This window comes from Micromys minutus (assembly GCF_963924665.1).
Source record: "Micromys minutus genome assembly, chromosome: 22".
Taxonomy (NCBI): domain Eukaryota; kingdom Metazoa; phylum Chordata; class Mammalia; order Rodentia; family Muridae; genus Micromys; species Micromys minutus.
Genome location: NC_137957.1, coordinates 1,426,839 through 1,443,959, shown reverse-complemented (window position 1 = coordinate 1,443,959; position 17,121 = coordinate 1,426,839). Strand labels below are relative to the sequence as shown.

At 53.8% G+C, this 17,121-nt stretch overlaps 1 protein-coding gene across 2 annotated transcripts; it reads right to left on the bottom strand.

Moving 5' to 3' along the window:
* Positions 1-325: 325 nt before the first annotated feature.
* Positions 326-12,510, bottom strand: BTBD2 (BTB domain containing 2). Of its 2 annotated transcripts, none has more exons than XM_080935444.1 (9): positions 12,116-12,510; positions 5,140-5,259; positions 4,357-4,513; positions 3,373-3,478; positions 2,860-3,057; positions 2,153-2,363; positions 1,868-1,955; positions 1,428-1,574; positions 326-1,306 (listed from the first exon to the last, which is right to left on the bottom strand). In XM_080935444.1, exons 1-9 carry the CDS (start codon positions 12,469-12,471, stop codon positions 1,145-1,147), a joined length of 1,545 nt encoding a protein of 514 aa, XP_080791570.1. In that variant the 5' UTR covers positions 12,472-12,510; the 3' UTR covers positions 326-1,144. The 2 variants fall into 2 exon arrangements, with proteins under 2 accessions (XP_080791570.1, XP_080791571.1); XM_080935445.1 differs by having other exon boundaries at positions 2,153-2,345; positions 12,116-12,509.
* Positions 12,511-17,121: the final 4,611 nt, after the last annotated feature.

Genomic DNA, 17,121 nt, shown 5'->3' with positions numbered 1-17,121 from the left:
GCATACATACAATTCAGTTAAAACAGTTGGGGTTTTAATGGAGGACAGCCTGGTCTACAGAGTGAGTTCCAGGATAACCAGTGCAGCATCCAAGAGGGTGCTGGAAAGAGCAGCAGGCTTTCAACCATTGAGCCATCTCTAGCTCTTCTGTCTTGAAACCAGACAGGTGTCATGTAACATAGGCTTAGCCCTGACCTCCAGACCTCTAACCTCTGTTTCCATTTTTTGTTCCCTTGAGGGTACTGAGAGAGTATCCTCAGGGAACAGTATGGGCGGCTGAGAAGCCAGCTTCCCAGCCACATAACACTCAGAGGATGTGGCACTCGGTGTTTCAATGCAGATGTTTTTATTTAAAAAAAAAAAAATCATTTGAGGACACAGTGTGGAGGGCACACCTCCCATGGCTTTGGGATGGGCACGGGTTCTGGGCAGGTCACTAGTACAGAGACATGAGGAGACAGCGCCTTCTGGTACATCACTGGACAGGCTGTGTGGCTGGAGGACCAGGGCTACGGTATGTATGGGGTTCTGTGGTTCCCCTGGGTGCCCAGTGCATCTAGATGGGCTTCACCGGCCACTCTGGCCCTGCAGCCCAAGGCTGAGCTTTGCTGAGCCTACCCGTGCGGAGCCTGACACTGGCTATGAGAAGTAGGAATGGTGGCGCACAATCACCCACCCCGGGGCTCTGTGTTCATGTCTTTCAGGGGACAGCATAACCTGGGACCCCCCAGGGAGCAGCAGAGACAAAAAGAACATGAAACCCAGACCGCTGGCTGGAGAGGCCAGGCCGGGCTCCAGCTGTGTGTGGGCTTGAGTGCATTGCAGTTGCAGAGAACGGAGGGGGCTGGGGGAGGTGGGGGGGACAGCACCAGGGCTTGGAGCTGGCCTACTGCCCTGAGCTTCAGGGACTCTGACCCGCCACGCTCCGGCCTGAGCGCTGTCCAAGGCCAGGCCCTCCCTGCCCCCCAAGACTGAGGGATTGTATCGAAGGGGCCCAGCCCATGGCCTAACTACCTCCTCAGTGCCTTGGAACAGGCAGTCACACTTGTCACTGTGGACGCAGGCAGCCCCTTCCATGATGATATGGGACGTGGTGGGGAGGGAGGCAGGCCTGTAGCTGGCCAGGGTGACCTGGGTCGATGGCCTAAGTATAGAAGATGACTTCGGGGATCTGCCCATCCTCCACAGAGGTGCCGTTGTTGTTCCCAGCTGCGTAACAGAAGGTGAAGCAGGTCTTAGCCCCCGTGGTGGGGGACTCGTGGGTCACCTTGCGTAGACCTTTGGTGCCATAGTGAGAGTCTGGGCCCTGGAGTGGGGATGGGAGGCACAGTGAGGTAAGGATGCCACAGGACTTTCACTTCCAACAGAGGAGCACCCACGGCCCACAGGGACTGGGAAGAAGCCCTCAGGTGCAGGGCAGGCCCCACCTTCAACGTGGCACAGGCGGTGTAGTTCACATTGGGCAGGACCTCCACGGGCTCCTTGAACATAACACGGAAGGTGCTGGCAGAACCATCGCAGCTGAAACCCGTGTCATTCTGGCCAAGGACCGTGTTGCTGTCCGTGTGGATGATCTGGGAACAGAGGCTGCTCAGCTGCCAGGGCCTTAGCTGGGCAAGCAGTGACTGAAGGGACTGGTAGGGGCGTGGCCTGCACTTGGGCATGGTCTCATGAAGATGCGTGTGGTTGGGCATGTCGAGACAGCTTGATGGGACTCACGTGGGACCAAAGTGCACAGGAGGCCAGCTGTGGCCTCTGCATGGTATGTCGGACTGGGACGGGACGGGATGGGACGGAACCAGGCTGTGGGTGTGGCCACGAGGCAGGCTGGTGACATGGCCAGGGACCCTCGAGGGGCTGGGCCTACCTGGATGTTCACTTGGTAGTCAGTAGGCCCGTGGATGGACCCGTAGAGCCCAAAGCCCACCACAAAGATGCGCTTGTTGACCGAGAACCTGCAGAAGGCAGTGAGCGGCAGATGGAACAATGTCCGGAGCCCATGAGGCTGAGCAGTTACAGTGGTCATGAAGCAGCCTGGAGCTGTAGGAAGGGCACTGCCCATCCCGGACTGAAGCTTCATCTACTGCATGCTCAGTTCCTGCTGCCCGCCCCGTTCCTACCTGCCTCCCTTCCTAAGCTGCCAAGGTCTCACCTGATGCGGTCACTGGTGCCGCTGTAGCCCCAGCGGCTCTCCACCTGCTGGAACCGGTTAATGCTACACTCCTTGCCTCGCAGGCAGCACCGGGGCCGGTCAATGAACTCCACACGTGGCTTGGGGTTGACAGTAAAATGTAGGAAGAGGCTGACCACCTCCCGGTCCACCAGGATGCCAGACTGTGCCGGGCCTGCGGGCAGAGGGCTGGCTGACAGCAGGAAGGGAAGGCAGACTCAGGACCTGGCCTCAGGGTGGGCTATCTCACTGTCAGGACCTGCCAAATTGAGGGGTGCCCCTTCCTGGGACCCACCACAATCTCCTCTCTGCCTGGCATTTTGGGCTGGCAGACTCCTACATGTGTGGGTCCCTCTAGGCCCCTTGCTTCATACTGGGTAGAGCTTCTACACTACCTGTCCATGAACAGGCTCACAGGCCAGTGCCTTACCAAGCTGCAGTGTCCAGAAGCCTTTCCAGGGCTCCAGGAACATGGCAGACCTCAAACCCATGCATGCCAGGCAACTCATCTACCAAGTGAATCCCAGCCCAATACTAAATCCGGAGTGGCTGATAAAACATGACCCCCATGTCTGGAGATCCCAGAATCGCAGGCAGTGTCCCCAAATCATAGCCTGATGCGTGTGGGTACAGAGGCGGCGGGGGTGGGAGGGGCTGTGGGAGCAGTGGCTGCCTCTCAAGTATGTTACCTGCGGCAAATTCCTCAATGGTCATCAGGGGAAATCGAATGAGGCCCAGGGCCTTGCCTAGCACCTTCCTCTTGTTCTCAGGTGTCACCTGAAGCTGCTGCCGTTGACACTCAGCCTCGGACCAGCGCACAACTGCATTGAAGAGCCGAACCTCACGGATGCCCAGGGTATCACGCTCCAGCACTGCCACCAGTGTGTCTGTGGTAGAGAGGGGCTGTGAGCCAGGGCTTGGCAACAATGGCCCTCGGTCCATGCTTATCAGTGAAGGTTTACTGACATGTGGCCTCCCCCAGCACTGTCTCCCCCAGAATGGGAGAGCAGGTCCTCAGACACAGGCCAAGCCCTGCTACCAAGTACCACTGAATCTGTGCCAACCTGGTCCACTATGTCACGTCACTCAGGAGGTGGGTTTCCTGTCATCTTCTAATCAGAATCTCCGACCTGACCCCAGTCCAGCCCTTACCCCCTCACCCCTGCAATGCTCAAGCTTGGCAGCTTGGCCGACTGACTCACCCAGGTCTATGTCGGTGAAGCCCTCGGCAGCAATGGCATCAGCCGTGTTCTTGTCTATGGTCTCCAGGCACAGGCTGGCCAGCTGTGGCTCATCGAAGAGCCGCGCCTAGAGAGAGGGGAAGGTCACCACCACCAGCACAGGCGATCTAGTCTGCCCAGTATGAGCACCCAGCAGGTGACAACGCTGCCACCAAGCCTGGGGTCTGAGGCTAGCCCCAGAACTAAGCTCTGAAGGAGCAACAAGTCATAAATGGAAGCCACAGTAACAAAAGCTCCAGGAGAGCCCGGGAGACAGCTCAGCAGAGGATTCAGCACACACCTCAGCTGGGTATGGGGTCAACAACATGGTTCAGTGGGTAAAGGTGCTTGCCGCCAAGCCTGAGACCGATCTTGGGGACTCAAATGGTAAAGACAGAAATAACTTTATACAAAAATGTCCTTTACCCGCCATACAGGCCTGAACCACACCCACACTCAGAGTAGTAAACACGGGCTAGCCTAGTCTACCCTCCAGGCCCAGGCGGAGGGCTGAGAGGTTAGCCCAGAGGAGCAGCTCACAGTCTCCTGGAACTCCAGCATTAGAGGGGGCCAGTGTCTTCTGGGGACACCTACACACCTACACACACACACACACACACATGTACACAATGAAAAACTGAAGCAGAGGCCCAAGGTGTGAGAATGGTGTGGTGGTGCACACCTTTAATCTCAGCACTGGGGAGGCAGAGGCAGGAGGAGCTGTGAGTTCAGATTAGTCTGGTCTATGGACTGAGTTCCAGAGCTACGCATTGAGACCCCATCTCCAAAACCAAAACAACAACAAAAAGAATGAGAAAAAAACAAACAAACAAAGAAAAGAAAAGAGAAGAGGTGGCCAGCAGCTGAGGACAGGTGGCAGTGTGGTCACACAGGCACATATGTGCCACACGCAAACCATCACCCTGGAGTCCCAGGAGCTGCTGGACCCTTAAGGACCACACCCACCTGTGTGAGCAGCATGAAGGCGTTGTCAGCCCGCAGGTGCTTCTTCAGGAACTCCACACAGTGGGCCTCGAGCGCGGGCACCGCATACTTCTTGGCTGTGTACAGCGTGGTCATCACTGTCTCGGGTCCAATCTGTACTTCGTCTGAGTACAGGAACCTGCAGGACACACGGACTGTGACAGTGTGACCCCACAGCCACTCCACCTGGCCAGGCACCATAGGTTTGCAAAACACTGTTCAGGACCCTCCTAGAATTGGCATCTGTCACGGTCTCCTGTCACCTGTGAGATGTGCATGTGCCGGCCGCCCCAGGCTAATCCCACCTGAACTTCCCACTCATGGGTAAAGCACACACTGATGGACCACAGGCCCCAGCGGGAACACGCATCATGGACTGGGTGGGCGTGGGGCCTTGGGCTCTCTCCTAGCACACGGCATTGCTTGATGTTTCTGGACACAGGCTATTTCAAAACATTAACAAAATGCCTTCTTTTCAAAGGTTGAAAACAATAGTATTTTTGTGCACTGTGTGAAGCGTGGGCATCAGATGCCCTGGGACTGGAACTGCCGGCACCTGACCAACCAAGGTGTTGGAGTGCTGAGCCATCTTCAGCCCATAAAGTCCTCTGAGGAGGTGTGAGTTAAAGACTGTCTCTTCTACAGGAAAGTTCTAGCATGCTGCCCTGGGTGGGCTCCTCATGTGTCCCCAGGGGTTGTCTGTCTGTCTGTCTGTCTGTCTACACTCTACTACCCCGCCATGGTCGGAAACACCTGGAAACGCACTTGAGCAGCGCCAGGAAGGCAGCGGGCTCCACATCAGGCAGCTCAATCTCAGCGGAAGTGGTCGCCATCCCACCATTGAACATGGCGTCAAAGACAGCACTGCCCACAGCTAGCACAAACCTGTGTGAAAAGAGAGGGTGTCTGCCTGTTAGCCCAGTCCAGCCCAGGCCAGTCAGTGTCCCCCACCACACCAGCCTACAGAGACTCATGCCAACCCTGGTAGAGGCCTTTCCAGGCCTTGGATCCTTCTAGAAGGAGGAATCAGAAAGAGGAAACCAGGAGAAGGGCCAGGATGGGGGGCCGTCTACACTCCTTCATGTGTACCTCCTTCCTCCTCCCCTCACTCTTGTGCATTCCCACCCCTCCCCCCAGGAACTCATGCCCTCTCCCCCGCCCACTTCCTTCCCCACCTCACTTCTCTAGGCCTTCCTAACAACATGGGGAAGCAGACTTGATTAGACACCCTGGGTTAGAGGCCACGGGCTCAGGGAGGGTGCTAAGGCTTGGGGACCAACGCACGATGAACGGCATGGTGGCCAGCCTCAAGATCCTCGGTGACTTGGATCAGGACACAGCTCAAGTTCTAAGAGAAGCCGATGAGCACAGGACCAACCCAGCGCCCTGTCACGCATGCGCATGGAAGTGGCTGTGGAGTCACAGGAGTAATCTTTGCTCTGTGGGCATGCGTCCCACCCAGCTGTCCCCGCAGTGACCGAGTGGCTCTGACCCTGGCTAGGCAGACGGGACCACGCACCACGGGTAAGACAGAACCAGGAGCCATGTCAGAACGCCCTGCTCAGCTGGACAAGGCCCCACAACTCTCCACAGAACCTTGGATCCATCCTGCCTAGCAGGTCTACCCTCTTAGGAGGCTCCTCCGGGAGAGTCGCTACTGTTGACTTTCACCCTGGATGTCAGGTAGAGACCAGGCAGACACTACCATCCCCTAGGTAGCAACCAAGTGCACCAGGAAGCAGGGGTCTAACTGCAGGACAGGAATCTTCAGGAGGGAATGTGAAGAGACACACGAAGAGCCACTGTCTGGCAGGACATGTTCCATTACCGCAGTTACCCAGAAGCCAAGCAGTTCAATCTCAAAAACTAAAAAATGACAAGACTAATGGATCATGGGTGGAGCTCTAGCTAGAATCCTTCAGTGAGGAACCATGGGTGTGGTCAGGGACAGAGCCCCGTCAGAATCCCCATAAGGGGATGGGAGCGTGGTTCACAGTACAGCACCCGCAGAATGTGCATGGCTGGAGATTTCCTGACCATCACTGCAAATCAACGTGGAGGTGGCTGAGGGCAAACTGAGACAGACACTGGATTGTGTGGCCACAAGCTCTTGGGCATCAGGAACCAGAGTTGGGACAGCCAGAAAGGACCCACCTGGGAGCCTTAGTAGGGTCTTGGCTCTAGGGTCCCGATGGTAAAAAGACACATCTCAGTCAGGGCCCTCCAGCCTGCCAGCTCCCGTCCCCATCCCAGTCCCTGGGTGGGGGCTGGGCGACCTGATTGCTCAGCACAACAGAGCAGCTCCCAGGCCCACGCAGCGCTAAGTCAAGAACAGCCTCTGCCTGTGCCTCCTTCTGGTTATGAAGGCATCTAGTCCCTGCAGGGAAGCCTCTGTGCCCCCACCCATGCGAAAAACCCAAAGCAGAAACCCAGGCACACAGCTATGCTGGCACAGCCACAACCACATGCTGACAGGAATGCTCACACCTAGCCTTCTGAAATTCACAGCAATGAGGTGACCCATCCCAGGGGGTGCCCAGGCCATACTGCTTGTCTCCACCTCCACCTTCCTGTAGACACTCCAGCTGCCTTCAGACTTTATAGTCTCTAGCCTTTTCCTTTGTCCACTATGGCCTCTGCAGTAAGGGACAGGCGCACACACACACGCATGCCAAACAGTGCATCAAGTGTAGACTAGACACACAGTGTGCTCCACCTACACACAGGAGCACCACACAGCTATGAACAGAACATGGTTACTCACATGGCCCAGACTGAACCCGAGGCTGGGGAGGCAGACAGCAAATGCTGGGCAGTGGTGCGGCCTGCCGCGTGTCAGTGGGCTTGGCTCAGTGAGCCATGCTCAAGTCAGTTAAAATGACAAACGAACACTGGCCAGAGGGCTCAATGGTTAAGGCCCTTTTGCAAAGGGCCCAGTGCAGCTCACAGCCAGCTCCAGCTCCAGGAGCCGATGCCTAGACTGCAGGCAGATGCACACATGAACACATGTATGTATGTATGAACACATACCCACACATAGGCATAAACAATATACACACAGGAAGACACATGTGCACATACACAATATTAAATCTTTTTTTGTTCTTGTTTTTTGACACAGGGTTTTCTGTGTAGCTTTATATTTGCTCTATAGACAAGGCTGGCCTGGAACTCACAGAGATCCTCCTGCCTCTGCCTCCTGAGTGCCAGGGTTAAAGGTGTGCACCACCACCACTGCCCAGCTAAAATAAATCTTTTGCTGCTGTTTCAGATGGGGTCTAACTGTGTAACCTAAGACGGCCTTGAACTGGAGATCCTTCTGCCTCAGCCCCCAAGAGTGTTGGGATCACACGCCTGAAGGCCAGGAATCTTACAAAAGGGACTGGCTCCCTATGAAAGGAGCCCTCCAGGTGTGCATCCCAGCTACAAGTGTGACAGGACAAATGACCAGCCTCCAATCCCAGGTGCATGGAGAGAAGCAGCCGTGTGGCTGGGAGACAGGCTCCAGGGGTGGAGAGGGTATACGCTCAAATCCCTATCATATGTGTAAAAGCCATGAACAGGAAAGAGTGGGGGCCACACCTTTAACCCCAGCACTTGAAGGCCAAGGCAGGCTGATCTATGAGTGCTGCACCTAGGCTAGTCTACACAGAGAAACCCTGCTTAAAAGATAAAACTTACAAAGCTCAAGCTGAGCTCAAACTCATGATTGCCTGACACACATTAGAGGGACTGGTGTCAAAAACAATTTATTATTTATTTTAAAGAGTTGCACTATGTAGTCTTGGCTAGTCTGAAACTTGCTCTGTAGACCAGGCTGGTCTTGAACTCACAGAGAGGAACCTGCTTCTGCCTCCTGAGTGCCAGGATTAAAGGTATGCACCATGACCTGCTATGAAGAGAAGTTTAAGAGAATAAGATGAACAGCGCTTTTCCCAGTTGACATGGAATGAACTACTAAGAAACTGTAATAAATCAGCCATCTGAGGCTCCAGGAGCCCAAGGCAGGAGAATTGTGGTGAGCTAGAGGCCAGCTTGGGCTCTGTAGCAAGACCCAGTCTCAAAACCAAACAAAAACATACAAAGGCAGTGTGCTAGGTGGGATGAGTGCTTAGCAGACACAAGGTCCTGGGCCCCAATCTCTGCTCAGTCAAACAGGAGGGAAACCATGTGTCCCAAAACTGTGAGTCTGCCCACAAGGAGGCGCACTGACCAATGGCTTCAGAAGGAACCCTAAGGAGCACCGTGAAGAGCCATGCACCCCAAAGACAGGCACCTAGGCAGACACTCTGTCCACTCTTTCTAAATGGACCCAGAAGCCATGTGGTAAGGTGGTATGGAAACCCCTGGGTGAATGGCTCCTCAGAAACTGCCCAGCAGGGCATGGGGGGGCAGGCCTGTCACCCCAGGCTGAACTACTGCAGAGTTCCAGGCCAGCCTGTCTCAAAAACTAACAAGAGCAGTTAGAACATGCCCTGGGGACAGACACTCACTCACTCACTCAGACACAGGCACGGAGTTGAACAGTTGCTGCAGACTCTATAGCTAGTAAAAACCTTTTCAAGGTTGCAGCTTGAACCTAGGACTACTCTACCGCGGAGCTACAGCAGCCCAGCTGGAAGCTCTTCATGACCCGCCCTTCCAATTAATTTGTGGGCCAGGTGAGAACTGAGGTCCTCCATGAGTGCCCTTTGTCTACTGAGACAGGCTCTCTCACTGAACCCCCAGGCTGCTCCAAGGAGCTATCTTCTTAGTTCTGTCCAGCTTTTATGTCAGTGCAAACTTTATCCACAGAACTGTCTCTTCAAATCCTCTTTTGTAGACAGGGCCTCAGGTAGCCCAGGCTGATCTCTCATTATGTAGCCAAAGACAACGTCTTGTTCTGCCTCAGTCTCCCTACCACATGCTGGTGACAGGCATGCACCAATCAGCTTGCCCACACTGCTTCTCTGAGTGGCCTCAGGTGTCACAGAGCTTTTCTCTAGTGTCAGTCCAGGTACTCAGCCAGGACGCAGCCAAACAGGGGCCTGGCTCTCCTCTGTGCAGACAGACTCCTAAGAAGCTCCTTGTCATTTGTGACCTTGATGGAGGCCGGGCCAGGAGTCCTGCAGGTACTGCCTTCAGTCTGAGCCACCACACTGACTACAGTAGCTCTGTCTGATTCTGTGGTCACACAGTGGCCAGAAACCACAGGGATTCAGAGACGGGGTATGCCTCAATACAGAGCGCTTGCCTACGCACACACTGCTCTGGATTCTTCCTCAGGACCCAAAACAAGGAAAGAATTATGGTGTGACATGTGTTCTGAAGGCCAGGTTCTGGAACCCAGGTCTGCAGAGGCAACATGAACCTGCTGGGAGGTCCTCCCAGACCCCATTATGATGTTTGTGAGCCACCACGTGGTTGCTGGGACTTGAACTCAGAAGGAGCAATCAGTGCTCTAAACCGCTGAGCCATTTCTCCAGCCTCCAGGAGGAGCTGTTCTTTAATCTTTCATCATTCTTTTAAGTTATGGGCCTATAAGACTCACGGACCAGAGGCTTCAGATCCCCAGAACCACAGCTACAAGCTGCTTTAAGGAACCCAATGTGGCTGCTGGGAGTTGAATCCAAAGGTCCTCTGCAAGAGCAGCAAAACCTCTTAAGCAGGGAACCTTGCCTCCATCCTCATTTAAACAATCTTACTTTTCAGTGCTAGGCAGTGAACCAGGGTAGGCACACTCCCAGCTCTTCACTGTGGGACCCCTAAGCCACACCCTTGGCCTTCAATTTACTTGGGTTTTTTTTTTTTTTTTTTTTTTCCTTGTTTGTTTGTTTTTAACTTTTGTTTTTTTCTTTGCTTTTTGAGACAGGGTCTCATTAAGTAGGCCTGGCTATTCTGGAACTTGCCATTGGCCATGATGGCTTTGAACTCACAGAGATCCACTTGCCTCTGCTTCCCAAGTGCTGGGACTAAAGGTGTGCACCACAACACCTGAGTCTTTCTAGTTTCCCTGACAGGATCTCCCTAGGTTGCCTAGATTGACCTGGAGTTTGCAATCCTCCTACCTCAGCCAAGAAGTAACTGAATTCATGGCCTGGGTGACCACACACACTGCTGCTGGACACACTGACAGTCAACCTTAAGCTACATTGTTGGTGGGTGGGAGCCAGGCCCAGGGATGCAGATACTGGCAGATCTCATGTCCCCTCCCCACAGCAAGCTTCAGACTCTGTGTTGAACTGTGAGAGACTGGTACAAGCACAGTATAGAGGCAACAACACATCCTAGCAGTCCCAGACAGGGTATCTAAATGGAAACTGAGACCCAGAGAGCTCAGAAGGATAAAAGGACCTGAAGGGTCCAACAAGTCAGAACAGAGACCTCTCGGCAACCCTCCACAGCATCACTAAGGAACCTCACCCACTTGGAAGCCAATTCCGCCACTGCCCACTGTAGCACCGGCCAAACCCTCCACTCTCCACAAGCTCTTCAGAGGCTACAGCACCCTCATTCCTCTTGCTCTGGCCTTGATATGACTCCCACCTAAATGGGTCTACCCTGCCCCCTCACACTTGCCCCTCCATTCCTAAGAACAGGACCGCTTTTCTCCTTCCCACTTCCACATTCCCCACTCTGCCACCAAGCCAGACGAACTGCCACATGGAATCAGGCCCATGAGCCAACACCTGCGTCTGCAGGCATTAAGTACATCTTACTGCAGCTTCCGCAGGAACTATTGAAAGGCCTCAACCCTTTCCAGTGCTGTGCCAGACGCTTGCCCACTCCCAAAGAGCTCAACTCATTGGGGCCATGGTGAGGTCTGAGGGTGATAGCTCAGACAGGCTGGAAACCCAGACAGAAGAACAAGAGGCAAGAGAGTCTCTGAGGGGGACAGTAGGTCAGATGGTGTGAGATGTGAACACAGGATTCAAGATGGTGGGGTAAGGAGGGGATCTAAAGGGTCATGGGTGGGAATGGAGGGGGTGCCCTAAAACTGGATAAGCTGGAGAACAAGGAATGTCGGGGTGACTAGGGAGCAGAAAGGAACAGGAGCAGGACCAGAGGACAAAATAAAATGGCCCTAGAATCAGGTTCAAGGGAGGCAGGAGTGGGAGGTTCCCATGTTCAGAAAGTACAATGTGGGGGAAGGGGGATATGAGAACCAAGTTCAGGTTAGGAGGGTCAGGAATCCCAAGGCAAAAGCCTGAGGCTCCAGATTCAGGATCCAGGGGTGGTAAAAGGTCTGGGTGGGGTGTAGAGTCTGAGGCACATGGTCCTGAGTGGCTTGTAGGTTCTTGGGGCTCAGGGTTCTAGGATGCAAGGCCTGGGGTGCAGAATCTAGGAATAAAGAATCTGGTGCAGTCCAGGTTCTTGGGATTAGGGTTTGGTTTCAGGGGTCAAGTAGAGTGCAAGGTCTGACTGCAGGGTTTGGGATGCAGGACCTGGGTGGAGTGCAGGGTCTGAGGTGCTCAGTCCTGGATAGAGTTCAAGGTCTCGGGTGCAGGGTTCTAAGGTGCTGTTTTATGGGGTGAAGTGCAGGATCCGGGTGGGAAACAGAATGAGGGGGTGCAGGGTCTGAGCGGGCTACAGGGTTTGGAGTGCAGGATCCAGGTGGGGTGCATGGTCTGTGATGTACGGTCCCGGGGAAGGTGCAGGGTTCCAGAGTGTTGGTTCTTGGGGTGCAGGGTCCGGGTGGGGTTCAGGGTCCGGGAATGCAGGGTCTGGGGTTGCAGGGTCCGGTTGCATCCCGGCGGCCCACCTGTGCGCAGGGACGCGCTGCGAGCTGAGCCCCTTGCCCACCAGGAAGTGCACGTCGCACAGCACCTCGTTGTTGAAGAGGAAGGCGAAGCGCTCCTGCACCGTGGGCTTGGTGGCCTGCCAGTTGTACACGGGCTCGCGCAGAAGCGCGCCCGGGCCCGCGTCGTCGCGCTCGTCGCCCACGGCCTGCGCGTCAGTCCCGGGCTCAGGCGGCGGGGACGGGGGCGGCGGAGGCCCCGGGGCGCAGGCGGCAGCGTTGCTGGGGGCCGCGGCCGCGTTGGCGCTCGGCCCCAGGCCGCCCGCGCCAGGCCCGACCCCCGGCGGGCAAGACGCGCGCCCGCTACCGCCCGCCGCCATCTTGTCGCTGCGGCGTGGGGGCGGGGCTACGGAAGGTGTGGTCACCAGGGGCGGGGCATCCGAGAGGAAGATGGGAGGGGCGGGGCTAGGGAGCGACAGGACCTGAGAGGAGCGAGGGGAGGAGCCAAAGAGGGAGGAGCCGATGAGCGAACGGGTGGGACTTGCAAAGGAACCGGGGGAGGAAGATAGATAGGGCGCAGAGAGGAGGAGGGGAAGAGGGAGAAGCGATTGTGGATACAGAGAGGAAGGAAGGGAGGATGGGCATGACAGGGTTAGGCACAGGATTGGTGAGACAAGGAAGAGGAGGGCCCTGAATTGCCAGGGGAGGAGAGAGAGAGAAAAGAAACGGGGGTGGGTGGGTGGGGGTGGGAAATGGGAGGGAGAAATGGATACTGGGACAGAGAGGAGGGCAACAGGAGGGATTGGGTGGGAGGGAAGAGAAGGTTGTGGTAACAAGAGTAGGACCAGAGACAGGAGCTAGGGGAGGTAGTCGGGGCCATGGAGGCGCAGGCCCTCTCTGGATTGGAACAGGGGCTGGAGGGGAGGATGAGGAGAGGCAGAGAAGGCAGGAGAGGTGAAGGGCAGACAGAGGAAAGACAGGAGGTGGAGGGAAAGAGGGAGTAAGGAGCAGAGGGAGGAGGGGTAGAGCCAGGATGATGAGGGGCAGGACGCCCAGAGTAGTGGAGCCTGGGGAGGAGAAATGGGAGATGGGGGAGGAGTGGGCTGGACTTGCGGTGAAGGGGCGTGGTATATCTGAGCCAGCCGGGCTAGAGGGCGGGGCCACAGGATAGCGGTCTAGAAGGATGTAAAAGAAGTCAGGGAGAGGGAGGCCATGAAGATGGTGGATGCGGGAAGGATAGGAGAAACGGAGAGAAACAGGAGGAACTCAGGATGATGAGGGCTGTTTATTCAGCCCTGTTTATAGAGCCTAGGCCCTTGATCCCATCCACACAATGCTTCTGAGCCCCTGAACCTAGCCAATGCCGGCAATGGCTCAGGCTGTAGGACATTAAGAACCCAAACTAGACTACGAACCCTGAAAGGGAGGTGAGGGACAAAGAAGACGGGAGGACAGGCTAGACCTGAGGAAGGAGGGCGTGTGTGGAGTAAGCTGTTATGGTGCATTGCCTGAGGAGCTGATGGGAGAGAGAGCAGGAGCAATGAGGGATGGGGGACTGGGGCCTAGAGACAGGGAGAAGGGGCCCTGGGGAGCTGGAAAAACTGAGTTGAGGGGCTGCATGGAGAGGTCTCACTGCACTGTGCCCAGAGCTTCCAGGACCCATCACAGGCCAGGCTCCATATTCTACGCCCCAGACCCAGAGTGTGAATCCTGGAGCCCACAGGTAGAATCCAAGTGTGGGCAACACTCCCCAGATTGTACCTCCAGCTCCTACATTCCAGTTCCCCCAGACCCCAACCTCTAAACCCCAAACTCCGACCCCAGTGCCAGTTAGCCTGTCTGCCCAGTGAAGTGGGCTTCATAATCCAGAAAGCAACAGTGAGGCAGACAGGGGAGGAGCCTGTGAGTTGGGGTGTACTGATGTAGTCAAACCTCATTGTCTCATACTTGTGATCCCAGCACACAGGAGGCAGGGGCAGGAGATCTCAGAGTTCAAGGACAGACTGGTCTAGAGAGTGGGTTCCAGGACACAAAGAAACATGTCTCACAAAACAGAACAAACTAAGAACAAATGTCAGTAAGTATGTGCTGGCCAACCCCAGACATGTGAAGCCAGTGGGGGGCGTATACATAAAGCAGGGATCCCCAAAGGCATAAGCATGGAGCACTGTGGCTCCAAAATGCAGGCTGGGGTACAGCACTACCTCCCCCCTCCCCAAGGAAAAGGTGCTGGCCATGCAAAAGCCAGCAGGAACCCCCTCACGGCCCTGAGCAGGCTCCAGTGGACAGAGTTGGCAGTGGACATTGGCGGTGGGCGCCCTGGGCATCCCCTGTGTGAAGTACCCTCACCTTCACTGGCGGGAATACACTCAGCATTGCAGTTTCTCAGAAGCAGAGAAAAGTGATGACGGCATTCTCCGGACTCTAAGGTCTGTTCACTTATGGTGGCCCTTAGCAACCACAGGGAATTGTCTTAACAACCCTTGCAATTGTCTGCCAAAGATTACCATGTATCATGGTGGGCAACACCTGTCATCCCGGCACTGGGGAGGCCGAAGCAGGAGCACCACAAATCCAAAGGTGGACTGAGCTACTCAGGGAGAAGAGGGGGAGGGGGAGGAGGGAGAGCTAAGTCTTCACAGTTGAATTAATGCCAGATGAGTGGCTTAGTCCAGAGTCTCAGGAATCTCTTCCAGAAACAGTTGAGCAAAGGGATCAATAAAGAAGGGGCTAGCCTTCACCTCATACCCCACGCCCAGCAAGGAGGGCATCCCAGCATGAGGATAACCCATCCAAACAGGTTTCGACAGACTGGATCATGCCTTGCCTGCAGACCATGACAGCTGAGAGCCTTTTGTCCTGACAGCTAACGAATGTCTACTGTTCTGAGCAAGTCTGCTTCATTGTGTCTGTTATTTGTAGCCAAAGGCTAGGATTTGAGGCAGCTCATTAGAGACTTTACTCCAGAAGTGCTTATAAAACAAAAGATTGTGACTCATTGGGTCACCTGGACTCTCAGAGGTGTGACAGACAGTTAGCAGTGGGCAGGGAAGGATTGTACACTGGCTGTCCTGACACATGTTTGTGAGCTCTGCCCAGAGTAAGGTGATACACACCTTTAGTCCCAGCACCAGAGGCAGAGGTAGGAGGACCTCTGTGAGTTTGATGTCAGCCTTGTGTACATAGCAAGCTCCAGGACAGTTAGGGTTACACACACACACACATACACACACATACACACACACACATACACACACACACACACACACACACACACATACACACACACACATACACACACACATACACACACACACATACACATACACACACATACACACACACATACATACACACACACATACACACACATACACACATACACACATATACACACACACATACACACAAACACACACACATACACACACTCATACACACACATACACACAAACATACACACATACACACACATACACACACACACATACACACACACATACACACACACACATACACATACACACACATACACACACACATACATACACACACATACACACACATACACACATACACACATATACACACACATACACACAAACACATACACACACTCATACACACACATACACACAAACATACACACATACACACACTCATACACACACATACACACATACACATACACACACACACATACACACACACACACAAGAAAAAACATCAGATGATCCTGTGGGACATCTTTGGAAACCTAGATTCAACATCATTGGGTGGGCAACATGCTCCAGCTGTGAACAGAAATTGAGACTGAACAACTGGACAGACATACATACCTGACAAGGAACCTTCTAAAGAAAGTATTCAAAGAGAAAAACACAAACGCAGTAGGCCACAGAAGAAGGCGCAGGATTAATGGGCAAGAAAATGCCTAGGCTGTTAGAGAGCCGACTTAAAGAGCAGACTGATTCTGGGAGCCCACATCACTCCCTTCATCCTCATCGCTTTTCCCTCTCCCAAGCCTCTCTTTGCATCCTAGCAAATCTTCCCCGTGTGACAGAATTTCAGGCTTCATTGTCGACCTCTTTTTTTGCTTGTTTTTTTCTTTATTTTTTGAGACAGGGTTTCTCTGTGTGGCCCTGGCTGTCCTTGAACTCTCTTTGTAGCTCAGGCTGGCCTGACGTTCAGAGATCCTCTTGCCTCTGCCTTCTTAGCACTGTGATTAAAGGCAGCACACCTTTAATTAAATGCCCCCACCACTGCCAGGCTTTTGTCAACCCCTTTAAAGGGTGTTTGTGAATTCCAGTGTCTTCTCTCCTGTCAGCCCTACCTGTGGCCTCTAGAGGGAGCACTACAGCATGCTCTCTGCTTTCCCCGGGGTTTATTTTTGTTTTTTTTATAAATAAACTTTCTTTTAGAAACTTGCAAATAAATTAAAACATTACACACCAAAAGTAACCAGACCAAAGTCTGTCCAAACAAGTAGAATAGTATATAGTCAAAGCAGGCATTCGGACCGCAACCTGCAGGCTTCCTTGTGTTAGATATACACAATCAGTGTGGAATTTGTTTTAATGCACTCATTCAACACAGAAAACAAAAAGTCCGTGACAGAATTTTAATTAGAAAACCAAGTAGCCTTATATCATTTTATAACTTGATTTTAAAAAATTTTTTAAAGGTTTCATTATTTTATGTATGTGAGTACACTGTCACTGTCTTCAGACACACCAGAAGAAGGCATCAGATCCCATTACAGATGGCTGTGAGCCACCATGTGGTTGCTGGGAATTGAACTCAGAATCTCTGGAAGAGCTCTTAACTGTGGCGTCATCTCTCCGGCTCAAAATCAAGTCATTTTAAGGGACAATAGGGTGAAAACAAATTACACCAGACCCGAGGGAAGACTTGGCAGCTGGCTCAGAAGGGAGGTCTTTGTCAATGACACATTCTAACACAGAAAACAAAATTTTACAAACATATGCGTTTTCTGTTGTCAGTTTAAATCCCAGGAGCCCAGGAACCGC

Bases quoted from the DNA above. Each gene is read 5' to 3' on its own strand.
- BTBD2 (XM_080935444.1), bottom strand. From the start codon at position 12,471: ATGGCGGCGGGCGGTAGCGGGCGCGCGTCTTGCCCGCCGGGGGTCGGG. The intron at 5,260-12,115 runs GTGGGCCGCCGG...CTTTTCACACAG, and splicing joins CAGCGCGTCCCTGCGCACAG to GTTTGTGCTAGCTGTGGGCA. The intron at 3,479-4,356 runs GTGGGTGTGGTC...CCCTCTCTCTAG, and splicing joins CCTTCATGCTGCTCACACAG to GCGCGGCTCTTCGATGAGCC.